Genomic DNA, 19,549 nt, shown 5'->3' with positions numbered 1-19,549 from the left:
ATAGGATAATAATAGTAAACAGTTGAGAATTGCCCACTATTTCAATTCTCAGATCCCAAAGATCGTTATTGTGTAAGTGAAATGTATTTCATATAAATAAAATCACAATTTGTTATAAAAATAGAATTAATTTATTGTGACATTTTTAAAATAATAATAATAAGTAATATGCGTGATAATAATCAATTACATTTTAGTATAACATGAATATGCAATACAATATGGCAATGTATTTTCCAACGGTTAACACAGCTTATAATCTACAACATTAGCTGTCAAGAAGATTTATGACTTTATGTCTTTCACAGAGACAAAGAAAGTTTCACATAGAGACAGAGCTGCAGCGTAAAGTTGTAAAAGTTTAGCTGACAGTTAGAATAACCCTTTCAATGCTGGCTAGACCTCCTAGGTAATTAAGATCTATTCTTATGTAATTTTAAATAAAATAACATTTAAACCAGTTCATTAGTCATTTCCTGGAACCATCCAATAAGAGAAATCTACTATGTTCTATAAGCTGAATTTTTAATTTGCCTAAACAGATATTTTATCTTATTTTAGAGCAAATCAATACACCTGGATAATATCACGATATGCTAACATGTGATATGTCACATAAATACATCTTATTCATTTCTATCTGCAGAATAGAAAGTTTATAAATGTACTTCTTATTTAACTAAGATTTCTAAATATCGAAATCTGATCGTGATTTATCCAGTCATATACCATGCTATTAGAAAATTTTTATTAAATTAGATTAATTAAATGCAACCAGTATATTTACCAGTTAAAGAGATGTTCTCACCAGATGTTCTCAGGTAGCTAAGTGTCAAGGAATGTTTCTTTCTCGCTCTGACTCTGCTTGCTTTGCATCCTTCTCTGCATCCTCTGCATCCCCTGCATACATCTTCCTACCTCTCTCTTCCCTTTGTCTTAACTTTTTAAAGGGAAAGATTCTCTGTTCGTCACTAGGTAGTAGACCAATAGAAACACTAGAGGTGTGCTTACCTTCCAAATAAAAATTTAGTATTTGGTCTATAGAGGGCAGTCTCGTCCCACTAAACATACCTATCCAGGAAAGAGTTAACTTTTCCTGGTGGCTATTTTGACGTCATTTTGGCTTATCTATATGATTGCTATATTTCACGTTTTCTGTCAGATCAAACAGTTTCTTTAAGTTTTGTCCAGACTATGTGTCTGGCAAATTCTGCTATAATTTCTAATATGACAGTTCTTAAACTTGATATCACCTTTCAATACAATGGGATCTTGTACATATAGAAAATAAAATTAAATTATTTACTCTTCTCTGTCACAAATGTCTGGGTTTAGAATTTATTCCATTCCATCAGCATTTTAGACAGTCTCTTATCACTTGGTTTGTTTATACTATACATTGCTTTAGCTCAGGCAAAGGGGTTAGTTTTACAGAAAGGATAGAAATTTTGTGTCTCATTGTTAACTTGAAAATAACAAAATGGAGTCTGGTCTGTTCAGAGTGACTCAGAATATACACTTTTAATTTCTATCATAGCACAAAATGTCTGCCGATATAAATACCCTGACAACTTGTTCTTGGAGAGGACTAATGGCTAGCCTTTTACCATGTGACTATGGCCCCTGGGATGTATGGCCCTTTAAAAGCCCTTTTGGGCTTATTGGATTTTAAGACACTTTTTCTGCCCCTTTAATTCCATGGGAAAATGTGCCTCTTCCCCTCCCCCTTTTTCCTGTCCTATTGTTCTCCAGCAGGGCGTTGTCCAACTGTATTCGTGGGATCTGAGTGCTTTTCGGACATATTGAGCGCTCAGATCCAAGCTATCTGGGGATATGTTGGTCATATAGGTTACACATTGTATTATATGAAATGTGTATTTTATGTAGTTTTTGTAACAGTTTTTGGACTTAGAGATAGTTGGCTTACCACAGCCACTTAAGCCAATTATCTCCAGGATAGAGGAGAAGACAGACTGGCCGCACAGCCTAAATCTGTGGAACTGTTTTGGGCATGAAAACCATGCTTGCTGTTGGTTAATATGATTTCCATAAAACTTCTGAACCCCTGCTCTTATCAGGGTGATTTTTGGATATGTTGTTCACCCAGATCAGGGCTATCCCGTGATGTATTTATGGGGATATGTTGCTGTTTTGGGGGTGTTTCTGTGTTTTGGGTAAAAACTGTATATTTTCTGCCTGTGATTATTAAGTTAGCCCATTGTGTTCAGTAATTGTATCACAGGCAGAGGGGAGGGTTTGTGTGCCTTAGCTGGGAGTGTCTGAATGTACTGTACTGTGTTGATTGGCTGTTGTAACTTTGTGTCCTGTGTACCACAAGGTCCACATGGGTGGTAACCTTGTGGGAAAATGTGTATATAAGAAGTCCTGTGTGCACATTAAACAGATCATCTTGTACCTTCATGAAGTTTCTGCTCATGTTTGGGGGATTGGAGAACTGCCTACACTCTGGGGATTGGTATAATCACTATACTCCCCAGAGTAAGCTCTTGTAAGAGCTTGTTCTTGTTCCTGTTCCTGCTCTCTGGAATTCTGGAGAGGTTGACCTACTGGAAGCTTGACCCTGGTCTTGGGTCCAGAGTGGGTGGAGACGGCGAGACCCCAACCAAGCTGCGGCGGTTCGTGGGGTCTGCAGTGGCTATTGTGTCAGGTGGAGTGCTTGGAGCCCTCGGAAAGCACTAGGAGCATCCGTCAACGGAAGGTCGGGGTGCCAAGCGGTTCCGTTACATTATGCAAGTGCACAGACATGTGCAAAAATTGCAAATACTATGTGCAAAAAATTATGAATATAAAAATCAATAAAACTTCCCTTCAGCAATGAATCCACCCTGAAGATTTCAGTTGAAAATCTTCAACCACAGACATAAAACAAGAAAGTAGGGGTGATTTTGCTAGGGGAAATAAGAAAGGCACAACATGGTGTTTCACTGTGTATAAATCTTTGTTAAAAAAGTTCAATTGGCCACTCAATTTTTTAATGCCAACTTTAAGCTTTCATATAATCTTTAAAGAGATCAATATCTTGCTTCAGAGCCTTGACAGTCTCATGATCATTTATTGGAAGAGAAAGTGCAAAAATTGTAGTACAAATTTGAAAATAAAGTGCGTAACAAATGTATTTGCTTACATTTTTTTTTAAAATTTTTTATTTTTGTTGTGCAGGTGAGGACAAAACATAGTCATGCGCCACAACGGCGTAGAATAATATGGAAACATAGACAGGTGGAGCAGTGGCTCTGAGAACTTGCACATTTTTAAAGGTAATAGTAGTTACATAGGTATGTCTGAACGATGACCACTTAGTTAAGATTAAATATACCTGTAGCATCCTGACAGCTTTGGTAGACAGGGTTACACAGAATATGTGAAAGCAATACTCTACTATAAACATTCATGCCCTCTTTTTTCATGTAAGATACAAGCCAGAGTAAAATTGATTAATATAACATAAGATGAGATAGTCGTTGGTTAACAATGGGCATATCGGCATTTGTACTATGAATTTTGTTGGGTCAAGTAAGGTTGAATTTTACCAGGGAGACCATACAGGTGCTGGGTCACATCAGGTGCCTTCTGGTTACTGCCTGGCTCGCCCACTAGGGCTTGTGCTTAATCTGGTTGTAAATTAAACGTAAGGTGAACAACTGAGCAGGGTGAGGAGGTACAAAATATTGCTGGGTGTCCGCGGCTGGGTTATAGACTAATAGTGTATGCTAAAACATAACCTTATATTCAAACCTTATTTACACAGTTCCTACAACAGTGGGGCAGATTTGTGAGTGGATGGTGCGGCTCAGTTGGCCCACTAAGGGCACTCAGGTCGGGGCCACTGTCCGTGATCCCCTTGGGACGAAAGTCTCAGAGTCGGCTGGGTTCCAGATATGTGGTCTGGAGGGGATCTTTGGTTGCTGCAGAGCGTCAGGTGGAAGGCCCAAGGTAACCAGTTGTGTCTTCGCCTCCTGCAGGTCCGCTATGATGCATGTGTTGTCTCCCTGGAACACCTGTAGCCTGTGTGGTGAGCGCCAGTGATATTTAATGTTATGGGCGCGGAGTAGGGTGGTGAAGGGTCTCATGGTTGAGCGCCAGGCCGTAGTTCCTCTGGATAAATCTGCGTATAATGAGAGGGCCATGTCCTCGAAGGGGTATGGTGTGTTTCCCCTGGTGGTGATCATAACCGCGTCTTTGTCCTGCCGCTTTTGGAATTTAACAATTACGTCCCTGGGTGCCGCTGAAGGAGCCGTTGGCGGTTTGGGGATTCTGAATATGCCATCCAGGCCTACCGCTTTAGCTTGTTTCGGCTGGAGTATTTTGCCTACGAGGCGCCTCATGAGGTGAGGGAGTTCCGAGTCTGAGACCGACTCCACTATGCCACGGATTTTTATATTTTGGGCTCTGCGTGAGTCTTCCAGTACCGCCATTTTCTGTTCCACTCTCAGGTGCTCCTGTTGCAGCGTTTTCACCTCCTGCTGGAGCGTGGCTACGATCCTCGAGTGGTTGAGGGAGTCGTGTTCTACGATTCCCATGCGGTTTGTGAGACCTTGTATGTCTTTCCTCATGTCGACTACATCCGCTTGGATATTCTGGCGGAGCTCCGCCAGCAGCTCTCTCATTTCGGCCTTTGTAACCGGGGCCGTGTCCAGCTGCGCTCTTGGTTGCACTGCCTCTTGCATTGCGGGTAAGTGTGTGACTTCTTGCTCCGAGAGTCGCTCATTGGAGTCGTCAAGGTCGTCGAGGTAGGCGTCCATAGTGGGTTCCAAGGCGCCATGTGCTCGCCGCCATAGGTCCCCTATACTGGTGCCCTGCCGGGGCAGTTCTTGTTTTGTTTTTTTGTTTTTCCTGCCCATTGATGTTGAGCCTGCTATAGTGGGGCAGTGTTGTTTGCCTTTTGGGCGGTAAAATCGTTGTTTTTTGTGCCTTTTTCTCCGTTAATTCTCGGAGCTCTCAGAAAATGCGACCAGTCGTTTCGGCAGTTAGCTCCGCCCCTGTCTATTTGCTTACATTTTAAAACAGCAGGTGTAGAAGTCAAAATCATGGATTTCTTGTAAGTATTGTAGTCCTACGCAACAGAATGAAAACAATTATAAACAAACCCTCCTCCCTTTCAAAATCCCAAAATTGTCCAATTAGTTCTTTGCTTGGCTAAAATATCTTCCAGCTGATTTCACTCCTCCTGGTTTCCAGGTTATTATTCTGAAGGATGTCATGGTGTGCAGGGTGGGGCAGCATTACTGGTGTCTATCAGATTTTTAACCTCTCAGAGTCTGTGCCACCAATGATATGGATGGAGGTAGCAATCTGAAAGTTCTCATACATAATGTATATAAAAATTGGGACAAAAGAAGAGGGTTGGGTGGGGAAAACATGCAATTATAAATCTAATAAAATAAAAGTATGTAATATAATATATAGGAGTTCAAATATGATAAAATTTGATCTAAAATAGGATATACATAAGATCCCTAATGAATTTGTAGGATATAATAGCAAGATCTAGAAGACATGTATAAAGACACATATAAAAACATACAAATACATCTAAAAATGTAAATCTATGCTAACATTAAAAGTGAAAAAGAGAGGGTGGAGAATAGGAATAAAAGATGATATTCTCATCTAAAAAGGACCAAAGATTACATAGTTACATAGTTACATAGTTAGATAGCTGAAAAGAGACTTGCGTCCATCAAGTTCAGCCTTCCTCATATTTGTTTTTTGCTGTTGATCCAAAAGGCAAAAAAAAAAAAAAAAAACCCCAGTTTGAAGCACAATTTTGCAACAAGCTAGGACAAAAAAATTCCTTCTTGACCCCAGAATGGCAGTCAGATTTATCCTTGAATCAAGCAGTTTCTCCCAGAGCTGTGAATTGTCAGCTCCTGAGCCAAGAAAGTGATCATTTGTTTCACAAGGAGCTGTGGGACACTGCACAGCCATCACGCGCAGTGACAAGTGTGTCGGGATTGCGTGATGACGTAGAAGTGGGCGGTGGTACGCACGCATTCTGAGGCGGGGAGGCTGAACTCGTAATGGAGGATCAACGCGGCGTTCTGTGGCAGCGACAGAAGTAAGGTGCTCCGTTTGCAAGGGTCGTGGGAGTCGCAAGAAGATAAGTTGAGCCCGGTGCAGGAGAGCGAATAAAGTGCTGACAGAGAGCAAACAGACCGATTGTGATTGTGAGTCCGTGAGTTTGTGGGAGAGTGTACAGAGTTACCGGTCCGACCAACGTGAGCGCGAACAGGAGCAAAATCCCCGGATGCCTTAAAGTTAAAGGACGCCTAGAAAAATTAACAGCATACAACTGGCTTCAAAGAGAAGGAAAAAGAAGACAAGCTAAGTACTTCCTCTTTCTTTACATAACTATAGAACGGGGGTAGAACGGGAGTAGAACCAAGAGAAGAGATCAAAAGAGGAGAAAAACTGGCATTGAAAATATTGTTTATTATTATTTAGGACGGAATAGGGGAGAGAAAAAGGGGGTAAAGGAAGGGAAAACTTTAAAAAAAAACAATAAGTGAAGAGTGAAACAAAGGCAGAGAGAGTATGGCTACAAAGTCGTCAGGAAAAGCTGCCATTAAAAAAGCAACCAAACAAGATCTACAACAAGAAAAAAAAAAAGCCTCCATAAACTTTTTCTCACCAGGACAGAAACCTAACGAAGAAAAAAATCTTGATATCTCAAATATATACTCATCAAAGGGTGAAGAATCAATTCAAAGCCTGTCCAGTCAAATAGAAAACTATATTACTGCAGATTTTCTAAAACAGTGCTTAGAGGAGCAACTGGTAGCAATAACAGTTGAATTTAATAAAAATACAGCCGAGACAAAAAAACAATTTTTAGAAATATTGGAACAACTAAAGCAAAGCGAAGATAAAATCACTGCTTTAGAATTTGAAAGCAGAACATATAAAGAACAAAATGATGAGCTGAATAAGCAAGTGAGACAAATAGAAGAAAAACTAGGAGACTTAGAAGACCGGTCAAGAAGACATAATTTGAGATTAAGAAATGTCTCAGAAGCAGTAACACAAGATAAAATACCTGAGTATTTGGATACTCTATGGGCAACACTCAACTTAGATTTGCTGACCCTAAATACCAAAATGGAGAGATATCATCGTTTAAACAAACCTAGAACAGCTCCGCAACAATCACCGCGAGATATAATAATCCATTTTCAGTCCTTCCAGTTTAAAGAAGCAATATTATATGCATTTAGAAAAAAACAGATTAATACAGAAAAGTTTGGTGATATCAAGATATTTCAGGACTTATCTTTCTACACTAGACAACAAAGAAAGAAATTCATGTCAGTTACAAATACACTAAGAAATTCAAATATCAAATACTCCTGGATCTACCCCTGTAAAATAAAAATTATCACAGAAGGAATAACTGAGATATTCACGACTCCATCCCAGACTGAAGAATGGATAAAGAAGAAAGAGAAATAACTCAATAAAGAAGGCAAGAAGAAGAAAAAAAAGGGAAGAGAGATGAGGGGGAGCGAGAGGGAAAGAAGAGGGAAGAAGGAAGCTGCTGGAGATCATCAGAAGAAGAAAAAAATCAGTTGACCCAAAGACATTTAGAAACTTCTAAAGGACGCTGAAATATATAAAAACAAAATATTTAAAAGCACAAAATAGACTGTACTCAAAAGGAAGAAAGCAACTAGAAGAAAAAGGGGAAAAAAAGAAAAAAAAAAACTTCTGGACTTAAACCTCTCCTTTTTTTTTTTTTTTTTTTTTTAAGTGGGGAAAAGCACTTGATATTAAGTAGGATATATTAAAATTTAAGAAGAATGGCGCACTCAGAAACACAACTTGCACACTGACAGAAAGAAATAAAATGAATGATAGAAATATTGTGATATACACAGAGATAGCATAAGATGGAATCCACAGTTAAAAGGGAAAAGCGAAGGGAGGGAAAAGTAAAGGGAAGAGAAATTATAAATGGCCACTTTTTTTTTTTTTTTTTTTCTCTAAATTAAGATTTAGGCAAAGTAACTCACACGATATTAAATGGGAAACATTAAAGTCAATGAAGAGGAAATGGAACACTTAGATATATAATCTGCATAATAACAATTAGAAAGAATTAAAATACTCAAGGCACTTCAAATCACAAAAGAGGTGTACCAATTAAAAGAGTACTGAAACACAATATAAGGTGGAGAGGAGAGGGAAAAAAAAAGGGAAAAAAAAAGAGAATGAGAGGTGTGAAAATTAAATGTATATAGGAGAGGGAAGGAGAGGGGATTGGGAATAGAAGGGAAGTATAGCAATATAGAAGTGTCGTTTTGTTTAAAAGCTATAAGAACAACAGCGAAAAATTAAAAGGGTCTAAACGACTAAAAGAAACAAAGAGATGAGTTTTTCCAGATTAGTAGGAAAATAAGGTAAAAGGGGGAAATAGAAAATAACCTAATAAGAAAAAGTAAGATAATCTCCAGAGTATTTTTTCTTTTTTTTTTTTTTTTTTTTTTTTTCTCTCCCTCACCCTCTTTCGACCCCTTATCCCTCTCATCAAGGAAAAAAGCAGAGTAAAAGTAAATACTTTAGAGAGTAGTAGGAAGAGAGGGAGTGATGAGTGTTGAGAAGAGAGAGGAAAAGGGAAAATGAAAAGTCTCAGGTGGGTTCCTCCAAACCCGAGAAACAGCCTCCCCTGCTGTAACCTGGAAAAGGTTATTAGTGGATAGTAAGATCCACTTAGAAAAGTGTTTTTTGACTCTTTTTAGAGTCTTGGAATGAGTGGAAATATACTCCAAGTGCTGAAGATACTTGTAGATATTTTAGTTATGTATCGTAATGTCAAGTGTTTGTCAAGTGTTTGTATTGTATTGTATTGTTCACGAGAGCTCAGTAGGTTAATTAAAACAAAAAAATCTTCGGAAAATGGTTAAAATAATTACGTTAAATATTCAAGGTTTAAATATCCCCCAAAAAAGACAAGCTTTCCAAGATTACTTAAAAAAAGAACAGGTTCAAATTGCCATGATCCAAGAGACACACTGGCGTAAACAGGATGAAAAACGATGGAATAGCAGGTCCTTCCCCTTAAAAATTTGTTCCTCTAGAGAGGAGGGAAAAAAAGGAGGAGTAGCAATATTTTTTGCAAAAGATCTAAAAATAAACATAAAATACATGGAAACAGACTTGGAGGGGAGATATATTATTTTAGTAGTCACAATAGAAGATGAACTTTTCACCCTAATCAATGTATACTTGCCTAATAAAAATCCCGTATGCCTATTGAGAAAAATATTAAATAAGGTTGAAAAAGTAGCAGTGGGAATAAAGATATATGCAGGAGACTTTAATAGTATACAAGATCCATCATTAGACAAGTTCTCTGGAAAAAAAAAATAATAATTGGGATAAACAAGTATTAAAAAACGCAAGGAACTTTAGTAATGTGATAAAAAGAGAAGGTCTATTTGATATATGGAGACTTAACAATCCCACAGTAAAAGAGTTTACATTTTATTCCTGGCCCCACGATTCGTATTCTAGAATAGATCTTATTTTTGGGAATTTAAAACTGATAGAAAGAATACATAAAATAGAAAATAAAACAGTAATATGGTCAGACCACAATAGCGTGTGCCTGGAATTAAAAAGCAATAGATCTAAGTGCTGTAAGTATACAACCTGGAGGTTAGATGAATCAATACTGGCAGAAAAAGAATATAAAGACTATATAGATAAAATGACTACTTGCTATTTTGAAGAAAATAATAACGGACAAGTGGAGAACGATACTTTATGGTGCTCATTTAAGGCAGTAATAAGGGGACATTGCATAATGCTCAATAAATTAAAGAGGAAAAAAAAAGGTGTAAATGTACAAGATCTCTACATTGAATTATATAATTTAAATAAAATAAACAATGTAAAACCAAGAAAGGAGAATCAACTAAAAATAGAGAAGATTAAATCCGAGATACAGGAAAAAATTTATGAAAAAATTAAAATAAATATGCATAAACTTAAAATTAAATATTATCATAAATCCAATAGAGCAGACAAAATCATGTCGAATATGTTGAAAAAAAAAATACATCAAATAAGGTTGACAAAATAATAACTAATGATATCATCTCCCTTCTTCCAGAACACATAGGGAAAGCATTCAATGAGTATTATGCCAACTTATATAGTCAATCAACAATCACTTCTTCAGAAAAAATAAAAAGATATATTAAAACAGCAAAATTGAATAAAATAACAGAAATACAAGTAAAAAAGTTAAATAAAGAAATTACAGAAGAAGAGATCAATATAATAATAGATAGATTAGAAACCTACAAAACCCCAGGCCCAGATGGATTTGGAAACAAATTTTATAAAGTAATGAAATCACAACTGATAGGTCATTTAAAAAACACCTTTAATACTGCAGTTAAAAAGGGCAGATTCCCAGAAGAAATGCTCAAAGCAAACATTCTACCTATATTGAAACCAGGGAAAGACCCAACAAAAGTACAGAGCTATCGGCCAATATCATTAATAAATGTAGATGTAAAGATATTCTCTTCTATTTTGGCCAGTAGATTAAAAGAAATAATAAATCAAATCATTCATCCTGACCAAACAGGTTTTGTCCCAGACAGAATGTCAAGCAATAACATCAGACGTCTGATAGATGCATTAGATACATCAAAGCGTAAAAAAAGTCCCATGCTGATCCTGTCTTTAGATGCCGAGAAAGCCTTTGACAGGGTCAGCTGGGACTTTATGAAGCTTACCTTAGAAGAAATGGGCATACAGGGATGGCTGTTTGACGCAATTTTGGCGCTATATAAAGATCCAATGGCGAGAACAATTGGCCCGGGCATATGCGCAGACTGGTTCAAACTGAACAACGGAACCAGACAAGGCTGTCCACTGTCTCCCCTATTGTTTATATTGACAATAGAAGTATTAGCTAATAGAATTAGAAACAACGAAAACATCAAGGGATATACAGTAGGACAGAGAGAATTGAAAATTTCCCTTTATGCTGATGACACCATTCTTTTTCTAAATAACCCGTCAACATCAATAGCAAACGCAATGGCGGAAATTGAAATGTATAGTTCAGTATCAAATTACAAATTGAATAAAACAAAATCAATAGCTATATACAATAATATATCAAGTCAAGAAATAGATCTTTACCAAAAAACCTATAACTTTATAAAAGCTAAAACGTTTTCATATTTAGGAATAAAAATATGTAAAAATCCAAAAAATATTATGCGAACAAACTTTATGGACCTCTTAAAAGAAACTAATAAGAATTTGAAAGAATGGAGAAAAATAGAAGTATCTTGGGGAGGAAGAATTAACATCTTGAAATCATACGTTCTACCAAAATGGATTTACATTTTTAGAATGATTCCTTTAAGCATCCCGAATGAATGGCTGACAATGGTCAATACTTCCTTTTCTAGTTTCGTATGGCAAGGAAAGAAACCCAGAATTAAAAATGGAATATTATCAAAAGGACTAAAGAAGGGAGGTTTGGGATATCCAAACATAAGAAAATATTATGAAGCAGGGATCATAATGCATGCCATGACTACCCAGATTAATCAAAATAAAGAGGAAATATGGTGGTGGTCAGAAATAGAATCAAGTCAATTAAGCGACTCCCTAAGCCTAGTCTGGAAGAATAAAAAAGACAACTTCTTTAGATCATATATTCTAGACCAGATTATTCCAGTCTGGCAAAAGATAAGGAAGAAAATTGATTTAACCAATAAAATATTTGATTTCCAAACAATAGACATAATAGAAGCAAGTATAGAGAACATCTCCTTAAAAACATGGAAGGAAAAGGGAATAAATACAATAAAAGAACTGATTAAGGAGGGCAAAATTAAACCATATAAAATATTGATAGAAGAGTTTAAGGTTCCTGTAAATGAAGTATATACCTATCTTAGAGTAAAACACTTTCTGGAGAAAGCTGAGATAGTAAAAGATGGTAAGATGTATGAAATTTTAAAACCAATGTTACATCAGAATAAAAAAAAGCAAATGTTCTCTAGGTGTGTTAGAATGTTGGAACAAAAGGAGGACTTAGCCCTCCCCAATGCTATAAAAAAATGGAACATGGAACTAAAAATAAATATAGAAGTAAATGAATGGTTACATAATATACAAAAAATCAGTAAATTTGTCCACTCCTTTATATTAATAGAAACACACTTTAAGTTAGTTAATAAATGGTATATGACTCCAACTAAAATAGCTAAATTTGATTCATTCAAGGATGTGAAATGCTGGAGGTGCAGAGAGGAAAAAGGAGACTACATTCATATGTGGTGGTCCTGTAGACAAGTGACTGCTGTTTGGCAGTGGGCTCAACTTATCATCCACACACTTTGTGGTGTCGAAATACCTCTAAAACCAGAAACAATGCTATTACATTATCAATGGCCAAAATTAAACAAAATAAATCAATTTTTAACTATTCATTGCTTAATAGCATGTAAAATAATAATAGCTAGAAATTGGAAGGGAAACACCGTCTTCAATATAAAGTTGATAATAATACAGATGATCTATCAAATTAAGATGGAAAAGGATCACTGCAGGATCCTGGATGATAATTTGAGCCTATGGTCAACTTGGGAAGAAAAACTAATACAAATGTAAAGGTAATGAGATTACCATCTGCAAAAAGTAACTAGAAATTGGAAGTATGATGAGCTCTCGTGAGGGAGGGGGGGAAGTCTTTGTGTCTATGTGTATGAATATTATTTATAGATATTGTGTATGAATGTTTTTATGTACTTTTTTGTAAAAGATTTATGGTGATAAACCCAATAAAAAGACTATAAAAAAAAAAAAAGAATCAAGCAGTTATTACCCTACATTGAAAGATTATATCCTTGAATATTCTGTCTTTGCAAGTATGCATCTAGTAGCTGTTTGAACATCTGTATGGACTCTGATAAAACCACTTCTTCAGGCAGAGAATTCCACATCCTGATTGTTCTTACAGTAAAAAAACTTTTCCTTTGCCTTAGACGAAATCTTCTTTCTTCCAGTCTAAACGCATGGCCTCGTGTCCTATGTAAAGTCCGGTTTGTGAATAGATTTCCACACAATGGTTTGTATTGGCCCCGAATATATTTGTATAATGTTATCATATCCCCTCTCAGGCGACGTTTTTCTAAACTAAATAGGTTTAAATTTGTTAGATCTATGTCTATATTTACCCCCTGTGCTGTAGCATTTTAAGGGTATTAATCCAATATGTTTCTCTTTGGGATAACTTTTTGGTTATGTTTCCTCCTCTCCAATTCCTTTCTATATGTTCCACTCCTGTAAAAAAAAAAAACTCTTTCCAATTAAATTTTGGGCAACTATTGCAATGTATAGGGACAATATGTTTATTTGAATTCTTATTAATGTTGTTCATATGTTCCAGAATTCCTTTCTTTCAGTTTTCTACAGGTGCGCCCCACATATTGCTTGCCACAAGGGCACTGTAACATATAAACAACATTTCTAGTGTTGCAATTTATATTAGATTGGATGTTGAAATATTTACTCATAACTGTACCTTGTATCTTTTCAATTTTCAGTAGCCTTTGGGCTTTACATGCCTTACACGTGTTACATGATTTAAAACCTTTTTTGTCCCTATTAAAGGGGTTCAAAGATTCCTTTATGGCATAACTTGGTGCTAAAATATTTTTAAAATGTTTTGCCTTCCTAAAAATAATGGGTACCTTTTTTTGGAAGAAGGGACACTAAAATGGGATCTCTTAAAAAAATATTCCAAAGTTTGTTTAACCCCTTAAGGACACATTAAATGTGTGACATGTCATGATTCTCTTTTATTCCAGAAGTGTGGTCCTTAAGGGGTTAAAATCCTTTTGACTTGTTGGTGTTGCATGCTAAATTGTGTGATAAAAGAAAACTTAAACTCTTCCCATTCTTGTCTTTTTTTCTTTTTTATTAATAAGTCCTTTCTGTCTAAAGTGCCAATCCTTTTTATTTCTTCATCTAAAAGCCTTTTATTATATTTCTTAGAAACCAATTTATTTTTCAAATATTGTGCTTGATTTTTGAAATCTGAATTATTAGAACAATTACGTTTGATTCTAGTTAGTAGACTTTTAGATATTGAATCTAGCCAATTATTATGATGGCAACGTTTCCTATGAATGAAGCTGTTTCCTTCAGTTTTTTTGAAAAAGCATTTTTGTCTGACTGTCTGACTGTCTGACTGCCTGCATGAAAACAAAATGGTTTCATTTTCAATCAGATGTAACTTACTTTATAAGTTTTTATCTCCTACTCTGTAAATTGAACTTTAATTATACAGAGGAGGCTCCTGCAAGGAATAGCAAACTATTAACAGAGTAGGAGATAAGAGATTCTAAATTAAACACAATTTGCAATAAAGGAAGTGTAAACATTAGATGACCCTTTACAGGAAGTGTTTAGGAAGGATGTGTAATGGCACATGCAGGAAGGTGTGACTAGGGCAGTATAAACAAAGTGATTTAACTCCTAAATGGCAGAGAATTGAACAGTGAGACTGCAGGGGCATGATCTGTACACCAAAACTGCTTCATTAAGCAAAAGTTGTTTTGATGACTATAGTGTCCCTTTAAATCTGTATTTACATATTTCTTGTAGTTCATGAAATTGCTATATTATCTCTCTAATCCAGATTTCTGTCTTCCAACTAGTTTTCTAAGGTGTACGGTCCTGTGTACAGCATTTTTATGGGTTCGACACCAGTTGTGTTTGTCAGAGGTCTTACAGCCATGAAAGATGTTCTAGTTGTGAGAGGTCTCGAGTTTGCAGATAGACCTCAGAACAAAACATCACGTGAATTTTTTCATGATAAAGGTAAGATATTTGGATGAAATAACATACTTTTGTCTCACTGTACTTGTTGATTGCTGGAAGATACTCCTAGGTGATTACCAGACCTCACTGCCATGGACTTCAAAGTATAGCTCTATCCAGACCGTGCCACACCCCAAGTATTTGGGGACAGTCTTGAGACTTACAAGGGAGTCAGTTCAGAAAACAAAGGTTTTATAGTAGCATGTGTAGCGGGACCACCGCTAAACAGTGAACTGACCAGATTGTTCTGTGATGTGTGTTCTTCTCTTAGCATCCCTTTCATGTATTTTCCCTATTTTAGTCATGTATTCCACTCTATGTGTTCGTCTCAGCTGTCTGCTTCCAGTTTGGGAGTGCCGCCACCAAGGGACTCGATTCACCTCCCGAACGGGTACCACCACGAAACCTCATTTAGAATGTTGATACAGAACGTTCCCCTGGAACTGTGTGTCGTCCAGCTACTGGGGGGAAATGGATCTCTTCATTCATTAATAGCAGAGGTAACCAGCCGGGTTACCAAGGGCCCGCTACAGCATGCAATAAAGGGGAGTCTAGGGGCAGTAATATTAATTACCAATTAAATATTGACAATTATTAAACGAATATCATGGATAGCTCATGCAAACAGCATGGAATAAGCACATGATGAATTATAGCTCTACCATTTATCTAGGGGGATGTAATAAGTATATATAATCTCAGAATAGGAGGTTGTAGTGGTAGGGTCTTCTTAGAAGAGGTAGGAGCAAAAATGGTCATGTGCCAATTCTATGTATGCAATGTACAAGACTGTTAATGTTATGAGTTCACCCAAACTGAAAATCATTGATGTGAGATTTTATGTAGGTAAAAATAATAACAATTTATTTTAACTAATTATGGATAAGAAATTAATAACGTTACACAAGAAATTCAACAACTTTTCAAAATGGGAAGAAGCCTTGTGATATACACAAATTACTAAGTATGTAAAAAAATGCTTCATATATGATCACTTCTAAAAGCAGAAGTGGTCATAGCGTTTGGAGTAACCTTTACGTCTCATATGGTTCCCTTCTAAAACTTGAAATTACCAGTGCCATTTGACAACTCAGTACAAAACTAAAATCACCCCTTAATATGCCACCATTTTTTGTGGGACAGTTTGTTATTTAGTATCACTCTCCATCCCAAAAATATATATTCTACCCGGTCTGTTTGCTGTCCTCCTCAATATTGTTTTCTAAGTAGCTAAATATTTGTTAGAGCTTTGTATCTTTTTATATGTATCTATTGTTTAGACTGGTCATATTATTTTATCACTATTGGTTATGTAAATCTCAGTACTGAAAACAGTAAACAATTAAATTTTTAGCACCTCTAAACTACTTTGCACCTATACCTCTTTTAATGGTGTTCCAGGCTGGGGAGTGGAGGAGACACATGGAGGGGCTGAGGGGAGAAAAGGAGACACACTGGGAGGGAAAGACACATGGAGGGGCTGAAGGGAGAAAAAGAGAAACACTGGGAGGGAAAGACACATGGAGGGGCTGAGGGGAGACAAGGAGACACACTGGGAGGGAAAGACACATGGAGGGGCTGAAGGGAGAAAAAGAGAAACACTGGGAGGGAAAGACACATGGAGTGGCTGGGGGGATGAGGCGCAACAAGCATTTGCAATCAGACCGGGTACCGCAGTCCGCTCTGCTATGCTAGATGGAGATGAGGTAGATGGGGAGAAGCATATGGAGCGGGGAGAAGACACATGGAAGGACTTGGGGAGAAAAGGAGACACATGAATGGGCTGTGGGAAAGAGCCACATGAAGGGTCTGGAGGAGGAAAGGAGACACATGGATGGGGTGGGGATGAGACACATGGGAAGTCCCCATGCCAATTTTTGCACTGGGGCCTGTTGGTTTCTACTTATACCTCTGAGTGGCTACCTTTTTTCAGGTGAACTGGATATATTATCAAATATAATGTTAGCATCCACTAAGTTGGCAAACAGAGGTAACAGCCACTATTCCACACTGTTTACATTTAGCACTTACTAACTTACAATACTTATTGGAGTCAGTGCCCTCATATGTAAATGACTAATAAAGATTTAAGGTTATCTTTTTTTTTTTCATTGAGCACAAACCTCCTCTGGTGGATACTTAAAAGGAAACTATAGTGCCAAGAATACAAAGTAACGGCCTCTCCCTGTGGTGCAGAAGGGGCTAAAAAAAACCTTCTTTCACTTACCTGGGTCCAGTGCCTTGGCACTGGCTCGAGTCCACCTTCTCTCTTCCCCCGCCAACGTCAGCCGGAGGGGGATACCCATGCGTGGTAATGGCCACGTTCGCATTAGAATTTCCCCCATAGGAAAGCAATATTCAAAGCTTTCCTATGGGGTTTTGGGTGATGCTGGATGTCCCTATGCATAGTGTGAGGATGTCCAGCATCAGTTAGGTGACCAAAAGTTGCCTAGCAGCCCAGAAGTCCATCTATTGGTTAACTCTAGCAGGTAATTATTGCTTTTTTATTTTTTTCAAACTGCAATAATTATGTGCTCAGGGTTAAGGAACCTGGGACACTGCACACAGAGCACTTCAATGAGCTAAAGTTGTCTGGGTGCCTATAGTGTCCCTTTAAGTATTAATTTGACCTAGTAGATACATTGTCCAAGATGAAATGCTTGAGGTTAGCATCACTGTAAATAGAACAGATACAAATTGCAAATTATATAACCTATACAAGCTTACAAGAAGCATTGTTTTACGTTTTTTTTTTTTTTTTTTGGAATATCGTTTTAAATAAAAAACATGTAGCAATATGTAATACAGGCACTGACTCACAGTGAGAACTAATATTCAAGCTATCTAAGACTTTTGGTGCACAGAACTTTAAAACCTTATTAATATAAAATAGACTATAGTTTGCTCTTTGATTTTTGCTCTTAGCATTGATATAACTGAAATATAGCTGATTGGTAGTGGGAATATCACTAGAGCTGTTAGTTCCGATTTGTGTACTGCCCATTTCTCTTGGTTTCATTTGTTATTTCTCCAGGTTTGGTGATGGCACCTTATGGCCGGGCATGGAAAGAACACAGGCGCTTCACCCTGTCCACACTACGAGATTTTGGTGTTGGTAAAAATTCGATGGAGGAAAAGATTGCCAACGAGAGTGTATATTTAATCCAGGAATTCAAAAAGAACCAAGGTAAAAAGCTATTATTAATGCTTGGTAAAATATATTTTCTCCAGAGTCCTTAATTTTCCAATCAATTTCCAATACTTTGGCTTTACCGTATGCTAGCACAGGTTGATTAAAAACTTAACTCTCAGCTCTGCAACTTGCGTGATGATTTGTCAGCCTTTAAATGGAACCATATCTTATGCCCTCTTTTAAGGGAGCCATAAATCATGCACTCTTTTCTCATTTAAGGGAAACTCTAAGCACCATAACCACTACTAATTTTTAAAATGTCAAGAGTTAGAAGTTCATATTTTTGCATTATCTTACCAACTCGTTGAGACACAAGAGAAAGATTGTTTTGGTTTATCCTTCTTTCTTTTTGATATCTCTACGCTGGCTGGCAGAAGGCAAAGTTTATAACTGATTGACATGGAGCCAAGTAGGACACACCTGTAGTTTAAGAATAGAGGTAATTACAGCGGTGAAGATTTCTGCATTTCATTTTTGTCTATAATGTTACATATAAAAGTTAAATATACAATAAAAATCCTTGGAAGTGATGGTTTCACTCCTTTTTACACAACCCTGATTGTTAAATAATTTCACAACAGAAAAGTGGAACACGCTTGAGAATTTCTCAATAGATCATAAAAAGCAATCTTCGTAAAATTGATAAATACACACCACAACTGTGCATGAAGCTAGATAAACATTTACAAAAGTTTTTTTAAACATAGGTTAGGGAATGGCGGAACCTGCACCGAGGCCCACATGCTTTGGGTGGCCCGTGGATTCAGGGCCACCAGACGGGCATTATTTTTTTTTTTTGCTGAACACGGGCCCAATCAGGTTCTGGGGCCAGACCCCTGTGATATTGGCCGGCTAGGAGGAAGTGTCAGCTTGTCACTTCCTCCCAGCTTCTTACTGAGTGCACCGCGCGGGAGGGAGAGAGGGAGGATGTGACAGCAGCACAGACAACAGTGGGGAGAGGAACAACAAGAAAGCTGCTCCAGATCCCACATCCCATGATACCCAGCCAGCAGCATGGCCCCAAGCAAGCCATCCTGCACACTAAATGTATGTTAACAGGAGGGTGGCTGCAAATATAAAACGTATAACAAGGTGTGTGTGTATGTCAGTGAGTGTGTGTGTGTGTGTGTGTGTGTGTGTGTGTGTGTGCGCGTGCATCTGTGTGTCAGGGTATATGTGTGTGTCAGGGTGTGTATCTCTGTGTCAGGGTGTACATCTGTGTGTTTGTATGTGTGTGTGTGTGTGTGTCTATAGGTCAGTGTGTGTATTTGTGTGTCAGGAAATGTGCCTGTGTGTGTACATGTCAGTGTGACTATGTCAGTGTGTTTATTTGGCTAATGTTTATTATATCTGTGTATGTATGTAGCAGTGTATGTGTGTATAATCAAACACCAACACAACATGCAAACACACTCTGCAATCTAACACAAATATTACATGCAAACACACCCCAGCATTCAAACTCCAATATTGAATACA

At 37.2% G+C, this 19,549-nt stretch overlaps 1 protein-coding gene across 2 annotated transcripts in view; it reads left to right on the top strand.

Annotated features, from left to right (window-relative positions):
* Positions 1 to 19,549, top strand: part of LOC134578987 (cytochrome P450 2J6-like) — a 69,528-nt gene that overhangs the window by 18,686 nt on the left and 31,293 nt on the right. Inside the window, exons 2-4 of one of the 2 annotated variants that reach the window (XM_063438112.1) lie at positions 14,715 to 14,877; positions 15,179 to 15,268; positions 17,912 to 18,064. In XM_063438112.1, coding sequence (XP_063294182.1) covers positions 14,715 to 14,877; positions 15,179 to 15,268; positions 17,912 to 18,064 — 406 coding nt within the window. The remainder of the gene's footprint in view (positions 1 to 14,714; positions 14,878 to 15,178; positions 15,269 to 17,911; positions 18,065 to 19,549) is intronic. The other variant, XM_063438113.1, reaches the window with a different exon arrangement.

Source organism: Pelobates fuscus, chromosome 12, assembly GCF_036172605.1.
Source record: "Pelobates fuscus isolate aPelFus1 chromosome 12, aPelFus1.pri, whole genome shotgun sequence".
Lineage (NCBI taxonomy): Eukaryota > Metazoa > Chordata > Amphibia > Anura > Pelobatidae > Pelobates > Pelobates fuscus.
This window is presented reverse-complemented; position numbering and strand designations above follow the sequence as displayed.